Raw genomic sequence first — 19,347 nt, forward strand, 5'->3', positions numbered from 1 at the left:
ATTACCATCATGCAAAAACATTTACTTTATGTGGCTTATCATATCATTATGAAATTAGAGTGGAAAATTACGATATGATACGGTTATCGTGATAAATTAAATCAATATGTTTTTCTTAGCATGTTGTATCACCAGTACTTAAAATGAAATTAAACTACATTATACATTTAGATTTCTGGAGCTCAACATTTGGTTGATAGGCGAGGCGACAAAATAAATAAATAAATAAATAAATAAATAAATAAATAAAGAGAGAGAGAGAGAGAGAGAGAGAGAGAGAGAGAGAGAGAGAGAGAGAGAGAGAGAGAGAGTGTGAACCAGACCTTAAACGGACAGCAGGCAGTAAATTTACATCTCGACATAGAAAAGGAAAAAGATTTAAATGATATGATATTTTAACAATTTCCACAAAATAAGTAATATAATTGACATTATTAGATCATGTAACCCATTAAACAACACTTTTTTCTTTTGATCATTTTACCATTTTATTTATTGTGTTCATTAATTATACTTAATATGTAGCTTTTTAGTAAAACTGTTGTTCTTTTTCACGTATAAAATGAACAAAAATAATGAAAATATTTTTGACTTTTACAATTCACTGTTTTTACTTTTGACCTGGCGTCAACATTCATTAAGCGGAAGGAGCGCTGCATTGTGGGATTTGCGTCTTTTTCGAGCAGCATGGCGGACGCGTTTGGAGCGGATTTGTTCAGCGTGTTTGAGGAGGAACAGAGCAGTTCCAGCAAAAAAACATCCACAAAGACTGCAGCGCAGCCTGGGTAGGATTATACGGGCTTTGGGCTCTTATAAAGCGCTTTATTTTATACCCAGAGATGAAGAGGAGCGTTGGCTTCCTCACCGCATGCGGTTCACTAACCGGACCGTTTAAAATGTTTAACAGTCTTTGAGTCTTCAAGATTAACAGCCTGAAGTGTTTAAAATGAGCGGATAAGACGAGGGAGATGTGTGGCAGCAGGAAAAATGAGCATGTGCTCTACAGGACCACTGTAGAAGCTGCGCCGAGAAACTGAAAGCAGAATAAAGTGGAGCAGATGAGCAGAGACTGAGGCTGTAGTTCTGTCGGAGGGAGGTTTTTCAAAATTGACTCAAGTAAACATTAGAGAGCATTTCAGAACTAAACAACCAAAGTAGCAGCTCATAATACGCTTAAGACAGTAGGGAGTAACCCGGAGAACTGCAGTGGAACTTCAGCATATCTCAGTGGAGAAACTGGAGTTTATTAGTCTGTCTCTCTCTCTCTCTCTCTCTCTCTCTGCTGCTCCAGAGTGAGAAGAGTGAGCAGTTAAAATGAAGAGAAAGTAGATTGTGTTTCTCACTGATACACACTTGAAAAGATGGATCTTCAAGGGTTCTGTAGTAAAGGGGATGGTTCTACTTAGAAAAGCATGTGTTCTGTGTACAACCATTTATGGCTTTTTGTATTGAAGGAAAATCTATATAGAACTGTTTTGTTCGAACTCCAGGAAAGGTTCTGTTATGGTTACATTGTCAAGCTTGTAACAATAGAATAACCTTTTTTGGTGCAATATAGATCCATTTTCAAGAAGGTTCTGTATACGTATTCTCCGTCAATCTGAAGAACCTTTTAAGCATGGAATGGGTCCATATATAGCTTGCCGTTTTCTACATAAGAATATTAATAATATCATTAAGTCATTTTTGTTTATAGAGCACTTTTAATACCAGTGCAGCCGCTCAAAGTGTTTTACAGATGATAAAGCTTAAAAAAAAGAGAACCTGTGAATATTAATTTAAAACATTAGACAATGATGCAGATCAAATGAAAAAGGTAAACACCAAAGAGGTGTAGAACTACTCCCTTTGCTAAATACCGGTTGCACAGTTGTGTGTGTGTCTGTGTGTGTCTGTATATATCGCTGCTGTCACAAGAAAACCTTGTATCTCCAAAATAGTAACTTTACAGGAGAAGGAAAAAACATACTTTTCTGGTTCCATTGACTTGCATTGAAACTACCAGCCCTGACATTAAACTCTGGTACTGAATTGTTGAGGTCACTGGTTTAATGATGTGTATCAGTGTTTAGTGTGCAGATGCAGATGAACTGGTGCTAACATTGAGTTTTTTTCCATTTGTTTTTCAGAAAAACAGCCAGCACCCATGGCAAAGAAAAGACAGAATCTCCATCTCTCTCACGGGCGAAGCGAGAGGCAGATAATGATGGGACTGAGGAGGTGGTGTTCGGTAAAAAAGCAAAGCTGGAGACGGTCTCATCAGAGGAGATCAAGTAAGGCTCGGATACATATGACATCACTTTTCCCTTTATTTATATATACAACGTCAGAGGGGAGGGTCAATTCTCATTTTGTGGTTCTGTTGTTGTCAGTATAAGAAATTGCTTTGTTTTACAGTTTCACATATTAATCATAAAATCGAATAACAAACAGAAGTAGAATAAAGGGTCTTATTTTATTTATCTAAATTTAAAGTTTTCTATCACTTGAACTGGAGATAAACGTGCAGCAGGCATGCATGGTTGCAGAAGCTCGGAAATCGGGCAGTTAAAAAAAACTTGATGGGCAAACGTCTGATTGTGCATGCCCTCTGAAAGTCTACTTGCTATTAGACTTTATTTTATTTAGATAAATAACATGACCCATTTTCGTTTTTCAGTGGGTTTTATTTATTTTTTTAATTATTTAGTGATTTATTAATTTTTTTACATGGGTAAATTGAATAAGCGATCAAAATAAACATAAGTTTAAAGAAAACATAAATGGCTCCAACAACCACATCCACTGAAACTCATTTAGAACTATGATTGGTCAGGATAGTCATAGTAGGGCTGGTATCATGAGGAATAAAGAGGCTGTATAATTTGCAGCGGTACTTTAAACGGTTGTTCATAAGTTATTTCTCTCTCAGTCTTGCAGACCTCATGCCTAAAGTGAAAGTGGAGCAGGTTGAGACGGTGGAGGGCTGCACACATGAAGTGAGTCTGCACATACAGCCTGCTTTCATCACCCAAACCGTTAAAAGCTTGTTAAAATCTCTGCATGTTTGTTCTGTGATTTGACCAATACTTCAGTATGACAACAATACCAGCCAATATTGATATTTGTATGTTATAAGCATTTTTGTAGGCATCTTTCCTAACTCCCTTAGCGCTAAGCCTTAGACCAGGGTAGCGTACTGCAGTCCAGGAAAGCTGATGTCCAGTACAGGTTGGTGATTTTCCTGCTCTGAACTCTTCACCTAAACCTGCAGGTAACTCCAGGTTAACTAGTTGAATCAGATGTGTTTTAAGAAAAAAAAAAATCATGTGCTGGCGTCTGGCACTTCAGGACTGGAGTTCAACACCCCTGGCTTAGACAGTAGTGCCACTGAGGAACCCAATGTGAGGTAACTATATTACATCAATATAGGCTTAAGCATTTGGTAAATAATGTAAATTGTATCCAAACCCAGAGGTACACTATGTACAGGGACACCTACACTTTTATGACGTCCCATTCTAAATCCATAGGCATTAATGTGCGGTTGGTCCCCTCTCTGCAGCTATAACAGCTTCCCCTCAATCAATGAAAAACAACCCCATATCATTATCCCTCCTCCACCAAATTTTACAGTTGGCACAATGCAGTCAGGCAGGTCAAGTCTTTCTGGCATTCGCCATACCCAGACTCATCCACCAGACTTCCAGATGTGTGCCAAGTGTGATTCCTCACTCCATAGAATGTTTCCACTGCTCCAGAGTACAGCTGCTGATGTTAATGTCAGAAGAGGTTTGAACTGTTCAGTTATTGAGTCAGCAGTGTTGGTAACTTTTATGAATGTTGCTCCTCAGCACTTGTAACACCACTCTGTAACTTTGCGTGGTCTGATACTTCATATCTGAGTTGCTGTGAATCCTGAATTCTTCCGCTTTTCAGTAATATCTCACAGTTGATCAAGGAATGTCTAGGAAGGAAAAAATTTTATGAACTGACTTGTTGCAACGGTGGCATCTTATTACAGCACAGCACTCAAATTCAGTGATCTCTTGATGAACCATTCAGTGATAAACTAGGCTAGCTACTCTAGCTTATATTGCTGAGGTCCAAAAACACTGAGAATATTTTCCTCTGACAAACTAACATCCTGTGACATTGTGCTGTGAGGAGAAAATACCTTGTATAGAAGACAAGGAGTCCTCATTTGCTTCCAGCGTGAAAGTTCTGTCAGCTTATCTGAAGAGGCAGCCTCTGTTACTCATGCAACACGAACACCTACTGATGTCCCGTGACTGTTTTTGAATAATAAAAAATGTTCCTCTGTGTGCTGCTATAGTTTTGTGCACCTATTCTGTGACTTGTATATACTGTTTATTGTACATTGTTTTATGTAGTGTTTGCATTGCTTTATTGTGAATCTTCCTGATGTGACATGGAGAAAAAAAGTTGTTCAGTTGCTAGTTTGTTTGTTTGTTTTCCTCTTTGCCCTGTAGGTGGCGCTACCTGCAGACGAGGAGTACAAACAGCTGAAGCCGAGAGTTGGAAAAGCAGCCAAGGTAAAATAACTGTTTGCTCAAGCACAGTGTCATTTTCATTGGTAGATAATGGTGACCCAAATAAATAAGAGTAAATAATGATTAATGTGCTCTTTGTTCACTTCCTCTCCTGCAGGAATACCCCTTTATTCTGGACCCTTTCCAGCGGGAGGCCATTTTGTGTATCGACAACAATCAGTCAGTTCTGGTGTCTGCTCACACCTCTGCTGGGAAAACTGTGTGTGCTGAGTGAGTCTGAAACAAACATGCTGTTATTTACAAAACAAAGTCAGAGCAGCTAGAGTTTCTTTTCCATTTTAACCTGCACTTCATGACCACACTTCTGCATATAAATCCCTGTTAAACTGTAATCCAGGGTTTCTCAACCAGTGGGCTATGAAGCACTCTGGTGGTCCGCAGGCCTGTTCTAAGTGGGAGGTCGGGATTCATAGTTGGCCAGCAACATCACTGTAAATCATAAAAACGAGTGGAAAAATGGTTCATTTAATAATAAAAATCTAGTTTCTCCGGGCACTTTGTTTCATGTAGACTTATCACACCTTTTTCTTTTGTTCACTCTGTTTTTGGCGTGTGAACACTCCACCTGTATTCAGGTCTGCAACAAACAGCTGAACTGATGGTAGGACCTGCTCTATGATCAGAGTTCCTCAACAGAGCTGACTTTCCCTGCACATCGATGCTGTACAGTCAGCATAATGGCTGTTTTAACGACTGACCCTGTACAGATTCTTAAAAGAAGCTGCTGTTAAACTATAGACGAATGATTAAAATGACAGACATGCGTTTGATTTCAAGTCATGTATCTTGAGAATGTATTTGGTCGAGCATCAGCGACCAATCAATAACTTACTTGGAAGAGCCAGTGGAGTATTTTCAGTAAAAATATCATGGACTGCAGCACCAAATCACAATTCATATCTACTTTGTACCTTTGTATTTATTTATTTTTGTTTGCCCCCTTCTGTAGCTTTTTTTTTTTAAAGGTTTTGTAACATGCTCACAAATTTTGCAAACCTACTGACAACTAGACTGTGTGAACAGATTTTTGGCTTTTCTCAGTGATTTTAGTCTTAATGTGCCAGTATAAATGTTATCATATTCTGTGGATCTGGAGTTTCTTAAATAATTGGTAAATCTGTTATTAGATATTTCCTCCAAATATATTCTGTCCAAATAGGTTTTAAGATTAATCATTGTTTTAAACCGATATGAATCTCCTGCGTGTGTCTGTGGTTTTATCAGTCTGACAGTAATAATTGGAATGTTTTTAATCCAGTAATCTGCAGTTTGATGATAATGATTGAATTAAAGGGTTTTCTGTTGTCCTGTTTAGTCACTTCATTTTAATTGAACAGTAAAACCTTGTTCTTACCGTTTTTCTGAATTACCGCTCTTCTCATTGTGCGTGTGTGCGTGCGTGTGTGCGTGCGTGCGTGCGTGCGTGCGTGCGTGCGTGCGTGTGTGTTTGTGTAGGTATGCGATTGCGCTGGCTCTGAGAGAGAAGCAGCGAGTGATCTTCACAAGCCCTATTAAAGCTCTGAGTAATCAGAAGTACAGAGAAATGTACGAGGAGTTTCAGGACGTCGGCCTGATGACTGGAGACGTTACCATCAACCCCACAGCATCCTGCCTCGTCATGACCACTGAGGTACACCAGCTCCTTCTGTGGTTAAAAGCTTTATGAAACTTGAGCTATATGCTCTGCCCACAAATGTTCTTTCATAGCGGTTCTTATGAGGATGGACAAACTTTATAGAACGCTGGTAAAAATCCAAGTAAACCTAATGAAAAACTATAGAACAAACTGTTTATATTACAGTACTTACATCTACAGTCAGTTATTTGTTTAACCTAATGAGAAACTGTTGAACAGGCTCAGTTTATATCACAATAGCTACATTTAGAGTCAGTTATTAATGTGTGGCTGTATTAAATGTTAAAATACACATATTGAGCTCAACTTGGTATTGTTAGATACTCAGTGTTGACTGAATGGGATTGCCTGGTTTCAGATTTTGAGGAGTATGCTTTATCGTGGGTCTGAGGTCATGCGAGAGGTGGCCTGGGTCATCTTTGACGAGATTCACTACATGAGGGACTCGGGTAAGTGACTGAGATCATTAGATGGTTTTTATTAAATTCTCCAAATGTGCTTTTTGAATTTACATACATTGTAAATACATCATACATTGGAAGTGGTCAGTGGACGGGGCTAAGAACCAAATGCAGGTTATGTGTACTGGTCAAATAAAATGTGTGTCCTGCAGAGCGTGGTGTGGTTTGGGAAGAGACGATCATCCTGCTCCCCGATAATGTTCACTACGTCTTCCTGTCTGCCACCATCCCCAATGCCCGACAGTTTGCTGAGTGGATCTGCCACCTTCACAAACAGGTACACAGCTCAGAGAGGACTGACTTTATAGGCTTTGTTTAAACCGGCCCAGTCAGATTTTTGGCATATCCAGATTATATCCAGACCAGTCTTGACAAGAGGTGTCAAACTCCAAAAAGGGCCATGTTAAGAAATCAACAAATCCGTGGGCCAAAGGTGCCTGTTTTAATTTTTATTAACATTTTGACCCAAACTGGCAGTTATTTATTCGGCTATGCCAAAACACATATAGGTATTGGTATCAGACCTTAAAATATGTCAATACTTAAAACTGTTTAAAAAAATTTTAATATTAAAACAAATTGTTTACATAAAACAATACACTATATTAGTTACAGATAACTCTTAAACCTCTTTAATGGTCCCCAGGTGGCAGGTTTTTTTCAACCTGCCTGTTTGGTTGAACTAAACACCTGCCATCTTTCCTTTTTGTGGTGTAACTGCTGTCCCATACATTGTTGCTGAGGTAGTGGTGTCTGTATGCCGCAAAGCATGCTGGGGATTATAGTGCAACTATATAATGATGATGATGATGATAATAATAATAATAATGTTGTTATTCTTCTTCTTCTTCTTCTTCTTCTTCTTCTTATTATTATTATTATTATTATTATTATTATTATTATTATTATTATTAACATTAACATAATATCTGCTAATAATAATAGAAAATTAATGATATTGTGGGCACGATAGGGTTGTGCCGTGTGCCGTCTAGACAAAACGCATGAAAAATGACTTCTGCAGATTGCGTTCTCCAGAGCTGGATCTCTCCTGCATCTGCATCACCCGAGTAGCTACATGGCTACTGATGCCTATATTGTTACCATGGCAACCAAAGCGGATAGGCCAGTGATGAGTGGATGCATAAATTTGTTTTGATCATTTGCAAATAACTAATTTATCTGCCTCTTTATTTCTACGCACTTGGAGATCGATGAATATGCATGCCTTAAAATAAAGATGCCAAAAAAGAAGAGCCGCTTTTGGTTCTCTACGAAACATTTTAGTGGATGGTCTGTTAGGGGACAAAGAGATGCTGATTGATTTATTATTTTTAATTACCAAACCATATGTCTGTGGTACTTGTTTTCAGTGCAACAACACTTAATTCAACTTTGTAACACAATATATACACACACAATATACAAGTTTTAACATAGAAGAATCATTAAAAATTGCTCAGTAATTTCATTTGTGCATTCTGGAAGGGTGGGAATTTTAGTCAGACTATAGTTACATCATTCTGAGTTAAGTAAGCTTACAGCAGCAAGAAAAAAAAAAGCTATTCTTGAAGTTATTTTAGTTTTTATGGATCTATAGCATCTTCCGAAAGGAAGAGTTTGGAAAAGATGGTTTGCTGGAAGAAATGAATCTTTAGTTATGTGTGCTGAATCTAAACAGAATCAGCTTGAAGTGATTTTCCAGTTATCTTGAAGCTTTAATCACAATACCTTGCATCTTATTATGGGTCTGGATATTTATATTTCCATGCCACGCTTTAATAGATGACGTGAGAACTCTCGATAAAGGACGAATAAAATTTAAGCCATAGATCTTTCTAGATAGAATGTTAAAAGATCCTTCACATGATATAGGAAGACCCTCTAAATTGGTGTGCTATTTTTACTAAAGGCAGGTTTTTTAAGGCTTTAAAGGGGATTTTCACACTCAGATCTTTTCTAAACTTGCTACCTAAGGGAGCAGAAAACGCTTCCTTCGTTGTGTTGCCTAATGTACCTCTGTGGCACCTTCATTGTGTTGTTAAAGTACCTACTTTACGCCTAATATATTTCATCAGCTACAAAAGGCCAGTAAGGCTTCTTTTGTAACCTCAGTGCTAATGTTTTTGTTGGCTGCACATTGACCTTGGCTGAGATTAACTTTAGCCGTCATCTAATTGCGATGTCATATCTCGAATTGTGAGTTTCTAACATTTGTTTTTGATATAAGCAGTTATAAGCACACATCATCAGATTCTGTTGTCCTATTTTTTCTTCTTCTATATCCAGCCGTGCCATGTGGTGTACACAGATTACCGGCCCACTCCACTGCAGCACTACATATTTCCAGCAGGGGGTGACGGACTTCACCTCGTCGTGGATGAGAATGTAAGATTGATGTGCTTTCTGCTTCTCAATAACTGTATGGAGCTCTGTGTGAAGTATTCACAGGCAAAGTGTTAGAGGTTTTGTGTTCTAGGATGCCTTTATCCCCTTTAATTAAGTTTGACCAGCACAATCTAGATGCCCCTGTCTGGAAAAAGAAGCCCCCTTGGCGAATATTGCATTTTTTTTTTTTTTTTTTACTCAAATATTGAAAAGTGCACTTAGAATTGCTTTTAAGTCTCTGTCTTAGTGATTCCACGTCCTTTTAATAAACTGTGACAAAAGACAGAGGAAAGAGAATCTGTCCGTTGTTTATTAATTGAATAGTTAACATGATTACAAATAGTGCAAACTTCACTACAGTTTCCATTCTTTTTAGCAGACTTGCTTTCAGTTTTCCAAAGGAGGAAGGATATTTTTCCACACCTCCAAAGTTCAGCCTTAGAAGTTGGTTGAATTCTCTGATTGTCCAAGTATTCTAAAAGTTAATAAAATAGGAAGTACAAATAATTATTAGACATGGAAAGATTAGGTGCATATGTGAATGTACTGAGCAGAAAATGTCTATCAAGGCCGCAGTGACTCGGGTGAAATATTAGAAATGATGAGACAATTTATGCTGTAAATGTCTTGATTAGATTTGGACCCATGGTTTATTCGGGAGGGAAAATGAGGGGAACTACTTTTTCTGGCAGTATTGAACACGCATTGTAAATGTTGAAGTTAGTCTAACTTGTTTTTTCCTCTGTGGGTCCCCCCCCAAGGGTGAGTTTAGGGAGGATAACTTTAACACAGCCATGCAGGTTCTGCGGGATGCTGGAGACCAGGGGGGCAGCAGTGGGGGGAAATGGGACCCCAAAGGCAGGAGAGGAGGCACTAAGGGTAAGATTTAAAATGATACTTCTTTCAGATGTGTCAAAAATGTATGAATGGTGGTGGGGAACAGTTAGTATAAGCCATTTTGTTGTTAAGTCAAATCATTGTTTTGCTTTATATTTGATTTACAAGATTTAATTATTTAACTAGAATAACATAATTAGTTGTGGACTCAATTATGCTTGCTTGGAGTATGGACTGACTCGTGTCATCGAATTGTAATATCTGCTCTTCTCATTACAGCGTGGTACACAAAACTTAGAAATTGAACTCTCAATTAGTATAGGCTATTACTGCAGCAAAGGGGGACAAACTCCCTCTTAACACCTTTCATGCTGTCTACAAACCTTTGGACACAGCTTATTTGAACAGAGTGTAAGAATGGGCGTTTTAGGGCACTGACACTATAAGAGGCCTATGATGGTTTACTTTTGATACATCAGATTTTGATTATAAAATAGGTTCTTTAAGTGTTTAAGCACTTTGACGTCCATCAGCACTGTCATTTTTACTGTAGTTTTAAATGGAAATAAGTGACTGAATATGGTTTCCAGGTCCATCTAACGTGTTTAAGATTGTGAAGATGATCATGGAGAGGAACTTCCAGCCAGTCATCATCTTCAGCTTCAGCAAGAAGGAGTGTGAGGCCTATGCTCTGCAGGTGTCCAAACTGGACTTTAACACAGGTACGCAGGTCTCCTTCAGAGTCAGCAAACACACTGACTAATCTCGCTGTAACGCCTTCATTATTCATTTAAAGTTATTATGGAAATTACTGATCTGAGCATCAGATGTGTTTTTTGTTTCTTGTTTGTTTGTTTTTTATTATATGTATGTGCGTGTGTGTTTATTGTTTTATATTTATATATATATATATATATATATATATATATATATATATATATATATATATATATATAGAGTGAGAGATAGATAGATAGATAGATATATATATCACTCTCTTACATCTTAACCATTTAATTAAGCTGAAATTTTGAAAATAAGTTCCCCTTTAAATAAAATAGAAGCCATATTGCTCACTGCACTTCCTATAGTGTTTGACAGTCGATCAGAGTGACCAAAGTGGACAATAAAAATTCACGTTGACTTGATTTCCACAATCTGCATTATTGCCACAGTCGTGTTTGACAGGTGATGTTTGTTAGAGCAAAACCGGGCTGCTCATTAGCTCTGAATGGCTGAGTGAAGAGACTCCAGAACCTCATTTTGGTTCATTTTAATGTGTTGGGGCCTTGTTGTCTGGGTTTAGCCATCTAGCATTGCTAAATACAGGCTGTGGAGCATGTTTGCAGTGCCTAAACGATCAGGGGAAAAACGGTGAAGTGCTAACTTTATTTCTGGAGAATGTGTTTACGATGTTCTCGTACTATAATTCAGTTTGAAGGCCTCTCGAGATTTTGGGAAATTTGATTATTTCCTGAACTAGCACTTTAAGTGTCTCTAAGAGGAATAATGTGCAGCCTTATTTGAGTTCATTTGAAATTAAGTTCTCTCTCCCTTTTGACTTTTCTCAGTTCTTCTCCACTGCCATTCCTCTTCCTGACTTTTGGTCTTTTTTTTTTTCCAGCTCTTTTTTTTGTGCCATTCTTTTCCTTTTTCATTCTGTTGCTTTTTTCCCTTTTTTGCTTCTGTCTGATTTTTCTCTCTCTCTCTCTCTCTCTCTCTCTCTCTCTCTCTCTCTCTCTCTCTCTCTCTCTCTCTCTCTCTCTCTCTCTCTCTCTCTCTCTCTCTCTCTCTCTCTGACTAAACTGTTTTGTAATGATGGAAACTGTCCTCATTGTGCCACATTCACTTAAGCCTCGTTTCCCTCCGTCTCTCTGCCAGTGTTTCCGATCAGGTGCTCTTTCCTCCAGACCTTTTTGAGGCCTGAAGAAAGTTCTCAGTAGTCTAACTAAACTAGCAGTTTGTCTTGTTTTTAATTAATTGAATATTTAGGAAACCCCTTGTTTCTGTGGTAACAGGTCAAACTAACACTGATGGGCTGATCTGTTAATGTTGAGTGCCTGAGTGACACATTTGCAGTGATAAGGTTTATTTGTGTGTGTTCTAATTTTATGCAGAGTTTTGTATTTGCAAAAAAGGCCATTCTCAGTCTGTCTCAAGAAGAATCTTCTCGATTGGTCGGGTAACTTGTCTAGTCTGTCTAACCTGCTCCAGGGCTGGTTGTGTGAGTCTTTTCTGACTGAGCTCAACCTTTCCAGTCCTTTTTTTTTTTAATCATATGAGAAATATTGCTAAAGTTTATCCTTCTCTATCTCAGATTGCAGAGAAACTTGTTGCTGTGTTGCTTGTTTAGCAGAGTTGATCACTGTAATGTTGTTCTTATTGGAGATAACAATCCAACCTCTACAACGCAGACAGAACGTAGCATCGTGGATCCTCACACCACCGACACAGAGAACTCTGATCACAACCTGACCTGCTGGATCTTTTAAGAGAGTGACCAGCTGGATCTTCCAAGAGAGATGTTAAAGCTCTGCTTTTTTTTTTTTTTAAGTGCCTGAATGTCTGTATATGATGGTAGATCTGCAGATACTGCAAACACCTACTGTAAAATACAGAAGACGTGGAGAGACTTTATTCTGCTGTGTGAACTGTGTAGCTCAGGTCACCTTTTATTAGACAGTCAAGCTCATTTGACCAGTATGAAAAGTGCTATATAAGTAAAGATTTTTTTTCATTAGATTTGTCAATTTCATGAAAAGCAGAGCAAACAATCATATTACATATTTACCTAGAATATAAAAGTAAATATTACTCCTGCTCTGTCTGTGTCCATCTAGATGAAGAGAAGAAACTGGTAGAGGAGGTTTTCAGCAACGCCATTGACTGTCTGTCAGATGAAGACAAAAAGCTGCCGCAGGTAAGAAGGCATACGTGCACAAGAGATACACAGAAATGTTAGCTCTTGAAAATTGGCCAAACTGGTCATGAGCTTTGGGCCCTCAGGCAGCGCTGAATTAAAAACAGGCATGATTCTATACTGGAAATTACTGCATGGGCTCAGGAACACTTTCAGAAATCACTGTCTGTGAACAGTTTGCCATGCAATCCACAAATGCAAGTTAAAGCTGTATCATGCGAAGAAGAAGCCATATGTCAACATGATCTGAAACACTGCAATCTTCTCTGGGCCAAAGCGCATTTCACATGGAGGCAAAATGGATAGCTGTTTTGTGGTCAGATTAATACAAATTTTAAATTCTTTTTGGAAATCACGGATGCTGTGTCCTGCAGACCCGAGAGGAGAGGGACCATCTAGGTTATCAGCACACAGTTCAACAGCCTGCATCTCTGATTTTTAAGGGTTGCATTAGTGCCTATGATTTGGGCAATTTACACATCTGGACTATCGATCCTGAACAGTATATACAGAAGCGGAAAGAAGTCTCTGCAAACACGCCGCCATCTGTACACGGTTTGTGAAATAACAAATTCACAAATAACAAAGTGCAAAGAATAAATAACACAATGGAATTCGTTGCCGTGGGTGACCAACCGTTCTCCATTGTGGACCACATTGGATTCTGTGGCCTGTGCTGTAGACTGCATGTCATCACTTTTGGACCTAACTCTAGCATTTCCAAAATGGTAAGTGTACAGGAGAAAGAAAAGTGAAAGTTAGAGTTACTAATGTAAAGATTTTTTGCAAATAGTTGTGGGGCATTTCTTTTGATCAGCTAATCATAATTTTAAAACAAAATAAAGAGTAACTTGAATTTTAAAATTATTAATTGGCTTTTGTTTAACCCACAAAAACTTCATTACATTGTACAGAAATTCAACGAAAATGGGAAGAAATGCCGTCTTGGCCATCACAAGAATCATCAAACACATCGTTTTTGTCAAACAGTCTGGCTTGATAAAAAATTGACATGACTGCCACTGAATCCTATTCTTAGCCATATCTTCAAGTGTATGAAGCCATGCATGACCATGGTCTTTCGGGCCCCATCCAGGGAGACGGGAAGCTCCCACTAAACCATGGGCCATAAAAGCTTTTGCAGTCAGTTGTGTAAGCAGTGAGTTGCAGAATGTAAGGAACCCGTGATGTAAAACTTAAAAACGAGCGTTTTTACTTTTATACTGTTTGTTGTAATATTGGTCAATATTGGTCAGTGCCTCAGCTGATTCTGAATGACTTATCAGATGTAGATTAGATGCTGTTCTGCAGTGTGTTCGCTGTGTGGTGAAAGGTTGAGTGGACAGTGTTCTCTGTTCTTAGTAGGGAGGAGAGTGTGTGGTGTGTGTTTCTGGTTTTCTGATTTACACCATGAGCTCAGGCTGAAAATGAAAATTGTGCTATTTTTAACTTTAAAAATTTTAACTGCTTACAGTCGTAAAACAAAACACTAATGACATGCAGGCGAGCACGCAATTAGTGCTGGGTGCAAACATTCTTCCCACTAAAGAGAAAAGCTCTGTGCCCTGGTGTTGCAGCATTTCTCAAATGTTAAAGGCCTGTATTATGGAAACTTTTTAAGGGAAGAGTTTGAGTGTAGAGATGTGAATGTTAAACATTCACAACATATTGTTCACTCTGTATATGGAACACAGTTGTTATTGTTGGGGTTATGAACTAAGTCTACTCCATATAAAATGAAATAGCATAGGGGGGAAAAAGCCTTTCATAATTTCAACTCCTGAAGGGTCTTGATTTCAAAGGTGGACAAAAGAATGTAAATCATTCATGCTTCAGGCTGCTGTTTTTAGCTGTGTCATACCTTTTGTCTATGTTTATAGGTAAGTGTGTCATACAGTGTCAGAAACCACATGATCAAGTCTAATTAAATTAAATTATGTAGCTTTCTTATTATCTTTGGGTTTAAATGAACTCCCTTTCCTAATTTAATGGGAACAACTGCATAGACATAAGATAAATATGATGGTGTTTTCAATGTCCTGTGCACATTTTGTATACCTCTGTTCTTTGGGGTGACTGTTTTAGCTGTATAAAACATGAGAAATAAAAACAATGTTATGGTTTTGGATGATATTGAGGTCACTATAATGTGCAATGTTATACATTTTCTCTCTGTTTTAGGGCCCTAACCTAACACAACCACACCTGTAACACACCTAACCTAACATAATTACACCTGCAACGCACCTAACCTGCTGTAACCACACCTGCAACGCACCTAACCTGCTGTAACCACACCTGCAACGCACCTAACCTGCTGTAACCACACCCGCAACGCACCTAACCTGCTGTAACCACACCTGCAACGTACCTAACCTGCTGTAACCACACCTGCAACGCACCTAACCTGCTGTAACCACACCCCCAACGCACCTAACCTGCTGTAACCACACCTGTAGTATCCCGAGGACCTCTGGTAGTTCACAAGACAGTGGGGGGGGTAATTCCCAAGAGAACTTAAATTGTTGCGGTCAAATTGACCACAAGAATAGATGATGTTCATCAGGGAAAACAGGAGGGTAAACAACTCCATAAGCTTAATGATGAATGTGATAATTGCGGTATGCAGTTAGCGCCATACTAATTGGTGGCTTGCGTTACTCCAGCTTGAAGGTAGAACCAAAGAATTTCAGACACTATACATGACTGCATTTGGAGTGGACTGTATAGTTTAATTTTTTTCACTGAACTATCACTTTAAGAGGCTTGTAAAGCTCTGCTGAAACAGACACGGTCTGTTTCTTTTTATCTTCTATGACTCCCTCATCCCTCTATCTCTAACCCCTGCAACCACCACCACATTTTCTGGACCTTCCTACAGCTCTGGTTCCTCTCGGCCTGCTGCTCTGACTCATGGTGGCTTTCGCAAAGCATTGAGACACTGTAAGGACTGCTCCGGTCCAATTTTGCTTTTAGCGTAAATTAAGTTTTTTTCTTTTCATGCGAGATTTTCCCGTCACTCAGCTGGGATGGAGAGTGTTTGTGTTTTTTGGCATGTAGATGTGCTCAGTGTTTTTCCACATACTGGTTCTGTAAGGTCATCCTACAGGTCTTTTCTGACTCACTCAGAATAACTGGATGTATTCAGTTACAGTAGAGCGTCTGTTTCAGTGAGAACTCCAGCCAGAGCATGTTTTTGTCATGTGCCTGGTGTTGAACAGCATTTCAGTTCCTGGCTCAAGTTCATTAAGTCCATTAAGAGTTCATAAACGGCCAGAATTGCTTGTGGGTTTGTTTGGTGACTTCTGAGCTCAAGGAGCCATAAGCTCTGACTTTATTACTGTACTGAATTAGTTTATTTGATACACCTATTTGTACCTGAACTCTTTGGTCTGCCATACAGGTGGTGTTTGTAGGTTTACATCTGCACACTGTAGCCCATCTGCCCCTACACAGTTTCAGTTCCCTCTTCCCCATTTATTAGTGGAAAGGAAGCACTATAAGAATTATTTGGTTGTGGGGTAAAGTCAATGATTTTGGTGCCTTTGTGTCCAAACGTGGCCAACAACAGTTTTGCTAAAGGCAAACACTTGAGGTACAATGTGAGACTATGCCCACAATTAAAAATCCATCAGCAGGAGAATGGAATGACAAAGAATTCACAAACGGGACAATGGCAACGATGCATAGCTAGTACGTAATATAAAGGCAAAGAGAGAGATTTAAGAAGAAAATTGATCATTTGGAGTCAAGTGGACTTTTGCATTTATAATCACTCAAGCTGGTTTTCTAATGTTTAATCTGCAGTGAGAAACTGTCAGTCAGCTTCTCATTTACCAACTTGTTTAAATTGGCCTGTTCCACCTTAAATGGTGCAGCAGTAACATTCTGGTAATTCAGGCACCCTTGGTGGAACGGGAAAAATCGAACAAGAAGCTGGCGAATGAGAAGCAACTTCAGCCTTGTAAAAAATTGAACATTGGAAGATGTTTTAGAAGATACTATTCTTCTTTTGAGGAAAAGTTTCATGCTAGATATGCGAGAAAAGCTGCTGTAGCTGAGCTAAAGATAAAGCGGAGCAAAGCAAGTCTGCATTTTTGTTTGTGTTCTACTTTTTGCCTTTAGTAGTACATTAGCACATAGTGAGGCATAATTACAGCCAAGATGGTAAAAACGTTACTTAAAGGGTCATACAATGTTGTGACTCCCAAGGCACATAGATTTTTGTTGAAAGGACAAAATGGCTCTTATTTAACATTGGAATTGCTGACCCCTGGAAAAATTAGTTTAAATAAATAATGAAAACATCTAATTTACGCTGCCTCCTCCACCACCCCAAAAGTAATCAATTAGTCAAAACATGTCTGGTCTCTGGAGCGTGCTTCCTTATTTTTAAACTGCAGATTAATGTAGCGAACATGTAATGGAACTTTATACTTTATATACACACCTGAATCACTCACTCATCTCAATGTTCATTTTTCTCTAATAAACTCTTTTGCAGTTTCTGATGGTGTATATCTCTCACATACTAAAACAAATTTCAGACTTCAAGCTGTTCAACTTTTTGCTTTTTGTCTTCAGGTGGAGCATGTCCTCCCTCTGCTAAAGAGAGGCATTGGGATCCATCACGGTGGACTGCTGCCCATTCTGAAGGAGACCATTGAGATCCTCTTCTCTGAGGGCCTTCTCAAGGTAGGAACCTTTTTGACCTTTTGTCCTTTAGCTCAGCTAGCTATTAAGATCTTTGAGTAGAGAAGACTTGTGTTGTCATTTTGTAGTCAGTGATCTGCAGATCGAGTCTAAGCCGTTTATCTCTATCAGAAAAATACATGGGATTTTTGAAGATTGTCACTCAACAAAAACATAATTTAACCTGAGGTGCTTAAAGCCGTGTGTTCTGTTCGAGAACTTGCTGTAGTTTCTCACAATCACTCTGTGTTAGGGCTGCACAGTTCGTCAATCACTAACGTAAGATCAATCTTTTGAAGTTGTTGGAACAGCCTTCCCTTTGTCAATCAGTAAAAGGGGAATTCCACCATTTTTTTTTTCTTAATTTTCTCCGTAATGCAGTGGTGGTGATGGGAACAAGGGGTCGCCATGACTACAGTGGTAAATGGTATATTTTACTAAAAATCTGAAAATTTATGTTTTTTTTTTTTTTTGTTTTTGTACCCCTTTTGACATGAATACATTCAAAATGTAGATTTTATTCCAAAACCTTAACTATAAAACTATTGTAAATCAATCTCTTAGACATCAGCCAGTGTATTCATACGTTTCGTGTAGTAACCTTCTATGAGGGAGCTTTTAGATTTGGACGTATCACCACCACTGACTGTTTCACACAGTGTTTGTATGCCAATCATTCAATTATGCATAAATTTGGAAAAATCTGTGAAATTCCCCTTTTAATACTAGTGTATTTTTTGCTAATTATTTTGAACTCCCATTTCTCCAGGCGCTGTTCGCTACAGAGACATTTGCCATGGGGATCAACATGCCTGCACGAACTGTACTGTTTACTAGCGCACGCAAGTTTGACGGCAAGGATTTCCGCTGGGTAAGCACGTTCATGTTATTGCATACTCACTGTTGGAATTTTTTTTTAACAGAGCAGCAGTTACATTCTGGCACCTGTATGTAAATTCTGCAGCATTTAAATTGAAGAGAGACATTCAAATAAGATGCAAACTTTAGCAATTTTTTTATTTCTTAAATAATTACACCGAATTATGAAGTTCTATTAAAAACATGACTGCAAAACATTAGATGGGCACCCAGAAGTGAGTCCACAATGATTGGGTGAGAATGGAGTTTATGCTGACCGACATCATGTACGCAAGGTCCAGTTCAAAGATCCTATTTGTGAAGTTCAAAAACGTATGTCGGCAGGATTGAAATGTTTTATGCTATGCTAGATATTGTGTGGGAACCCTTTCATTTTAGACTTGCTCTGTAGTGCCCTTTTAGCATCTGACTAATCCAGAAGACACATTTGAGTGGCGGTTCTGCTCACTAGAAATACGCTGCTGTTGTCTGGCACAGCTGATGGAGTTAAGCAGCTTCTCATGTGGATGGGTGGAAACAGAAGCACGAAAAAGACTAAATTTTTGGTACATACTGTGCATCATGTGACTGTGTATGATGATATTTGCCATGTCACTGTGTCTTATTTCTACTTTCATTGAATTAGTAGGTAAAAGCCCACATTTCTAAGTGATGAACGCACAGTCTTTATACTGTTTGAAATAAGACCAAGTCTAAATTCGGATGTGATATGGTAATGCGATACACATAGTACTTAATTCTTACACTGTTCCCCTGTCTTTCACTCTGTATGCACTCTGTTCCTCCATCAATAACATGCAGACCTTAGGGCCACAGACTCGCTCCAAAAGGCCACGTATTGTTTGTGTGAGAAGGAGGCCATGACTTGAGCTGTTGGAATAAAAAAATATAAATAATTAAATAAAAAAATAAAAGCCCTTGGCGTCTCTCTTCTGGCATGAAGCTCTGAGGAAGCTGCCATCCAAAACGCTTTGTGAGGAA

The 19,347-nt window shown here is 38.6% G+C and overlaps 1 protein-coding gene across 1 annotated transcript in view; it reads left to right on the forward strand.

The window, feature by feature from the left end:
* Nucleotides 1-687: 687 nt before the first annotated feature.
* mtrex (Mtr4 exosome RNA helicase) overlaps nucleotides 688-19,347 on the forward strand; it is a 50,620-nt gene continuing 31,960 nt past the window's right edge. The window contains exons 1-14 of the mRNA XM_017711252.2: nucleotides 688-785; nucleotides 2,130-2,273; nucleotides 2,912-2,978; nucleotides 4,473-4,535; nucleotides 4,651-4,763; nucleotides 6,009-6,183; nucleotides 6,548-6,638; nucleotides 6,803-6,927; nucleotides 8,940-9,038; nucleotides 9,800-9,917; nucleotides 10,466-10,597; nucleotides 12,716-12,795; nucleotides 17,380-17,490; nucleotides 18,257-18,358. Coding sequence (XP_017566741.1) covers nucleotides 688-785; nucleotides 2,130-2,273; nucleotides 2,912-2,978; nucleotides 4,473-4,535; nucleotides 4,651-4,763; nucleotides 6,009-6,183; nucleotides 6,548-6,638; nucleotides 6,803-6,927; nucleotides 8,940-9,038; nucleotides 9,800-9,917; nucleotides 10,466-10,597; nucleotides 12,716-12,795; nucleotides 17,380-17,490; nucleotides 18,257-18,358 — 1,518 coding nt within the window. The remainder of the gene's footprint in view (nucleotides 786-2,129; nucleotides 2,274-2,911; nucleotides 2,979-4,472; nucleotides 4,536-4,650; nucleotides 4,764-6,008; nucleotides 6,184-6,547; nucleotides 6,639-6,802; nucleotides 6,928-8,939; nucleotides 9,039-9,799; nucleotides 9,918-10,465; nucleotides 10,598-12,715; nucleotides 12,796-17,379; nucleotides 17,491-18,256; nucleotides 18,359-19,347) is intronic.

This window comes from Pygocentrus nattereri, chromosome 18 (genome assembly GCF_015220715.1).
Source record: "Pygocentrus nattereri isolate fPygNat1 chromosome 18, fPygNat1.pri, whole genome shotgun sequence".
In the NCBI taxonomy this organism is placed as follows: Eukaryota; Metazoa; Chordata; class Actinopteri; order Characiformes; family Serrasalmidae; genus Pygocentrus; species Pygocentrus nattereri.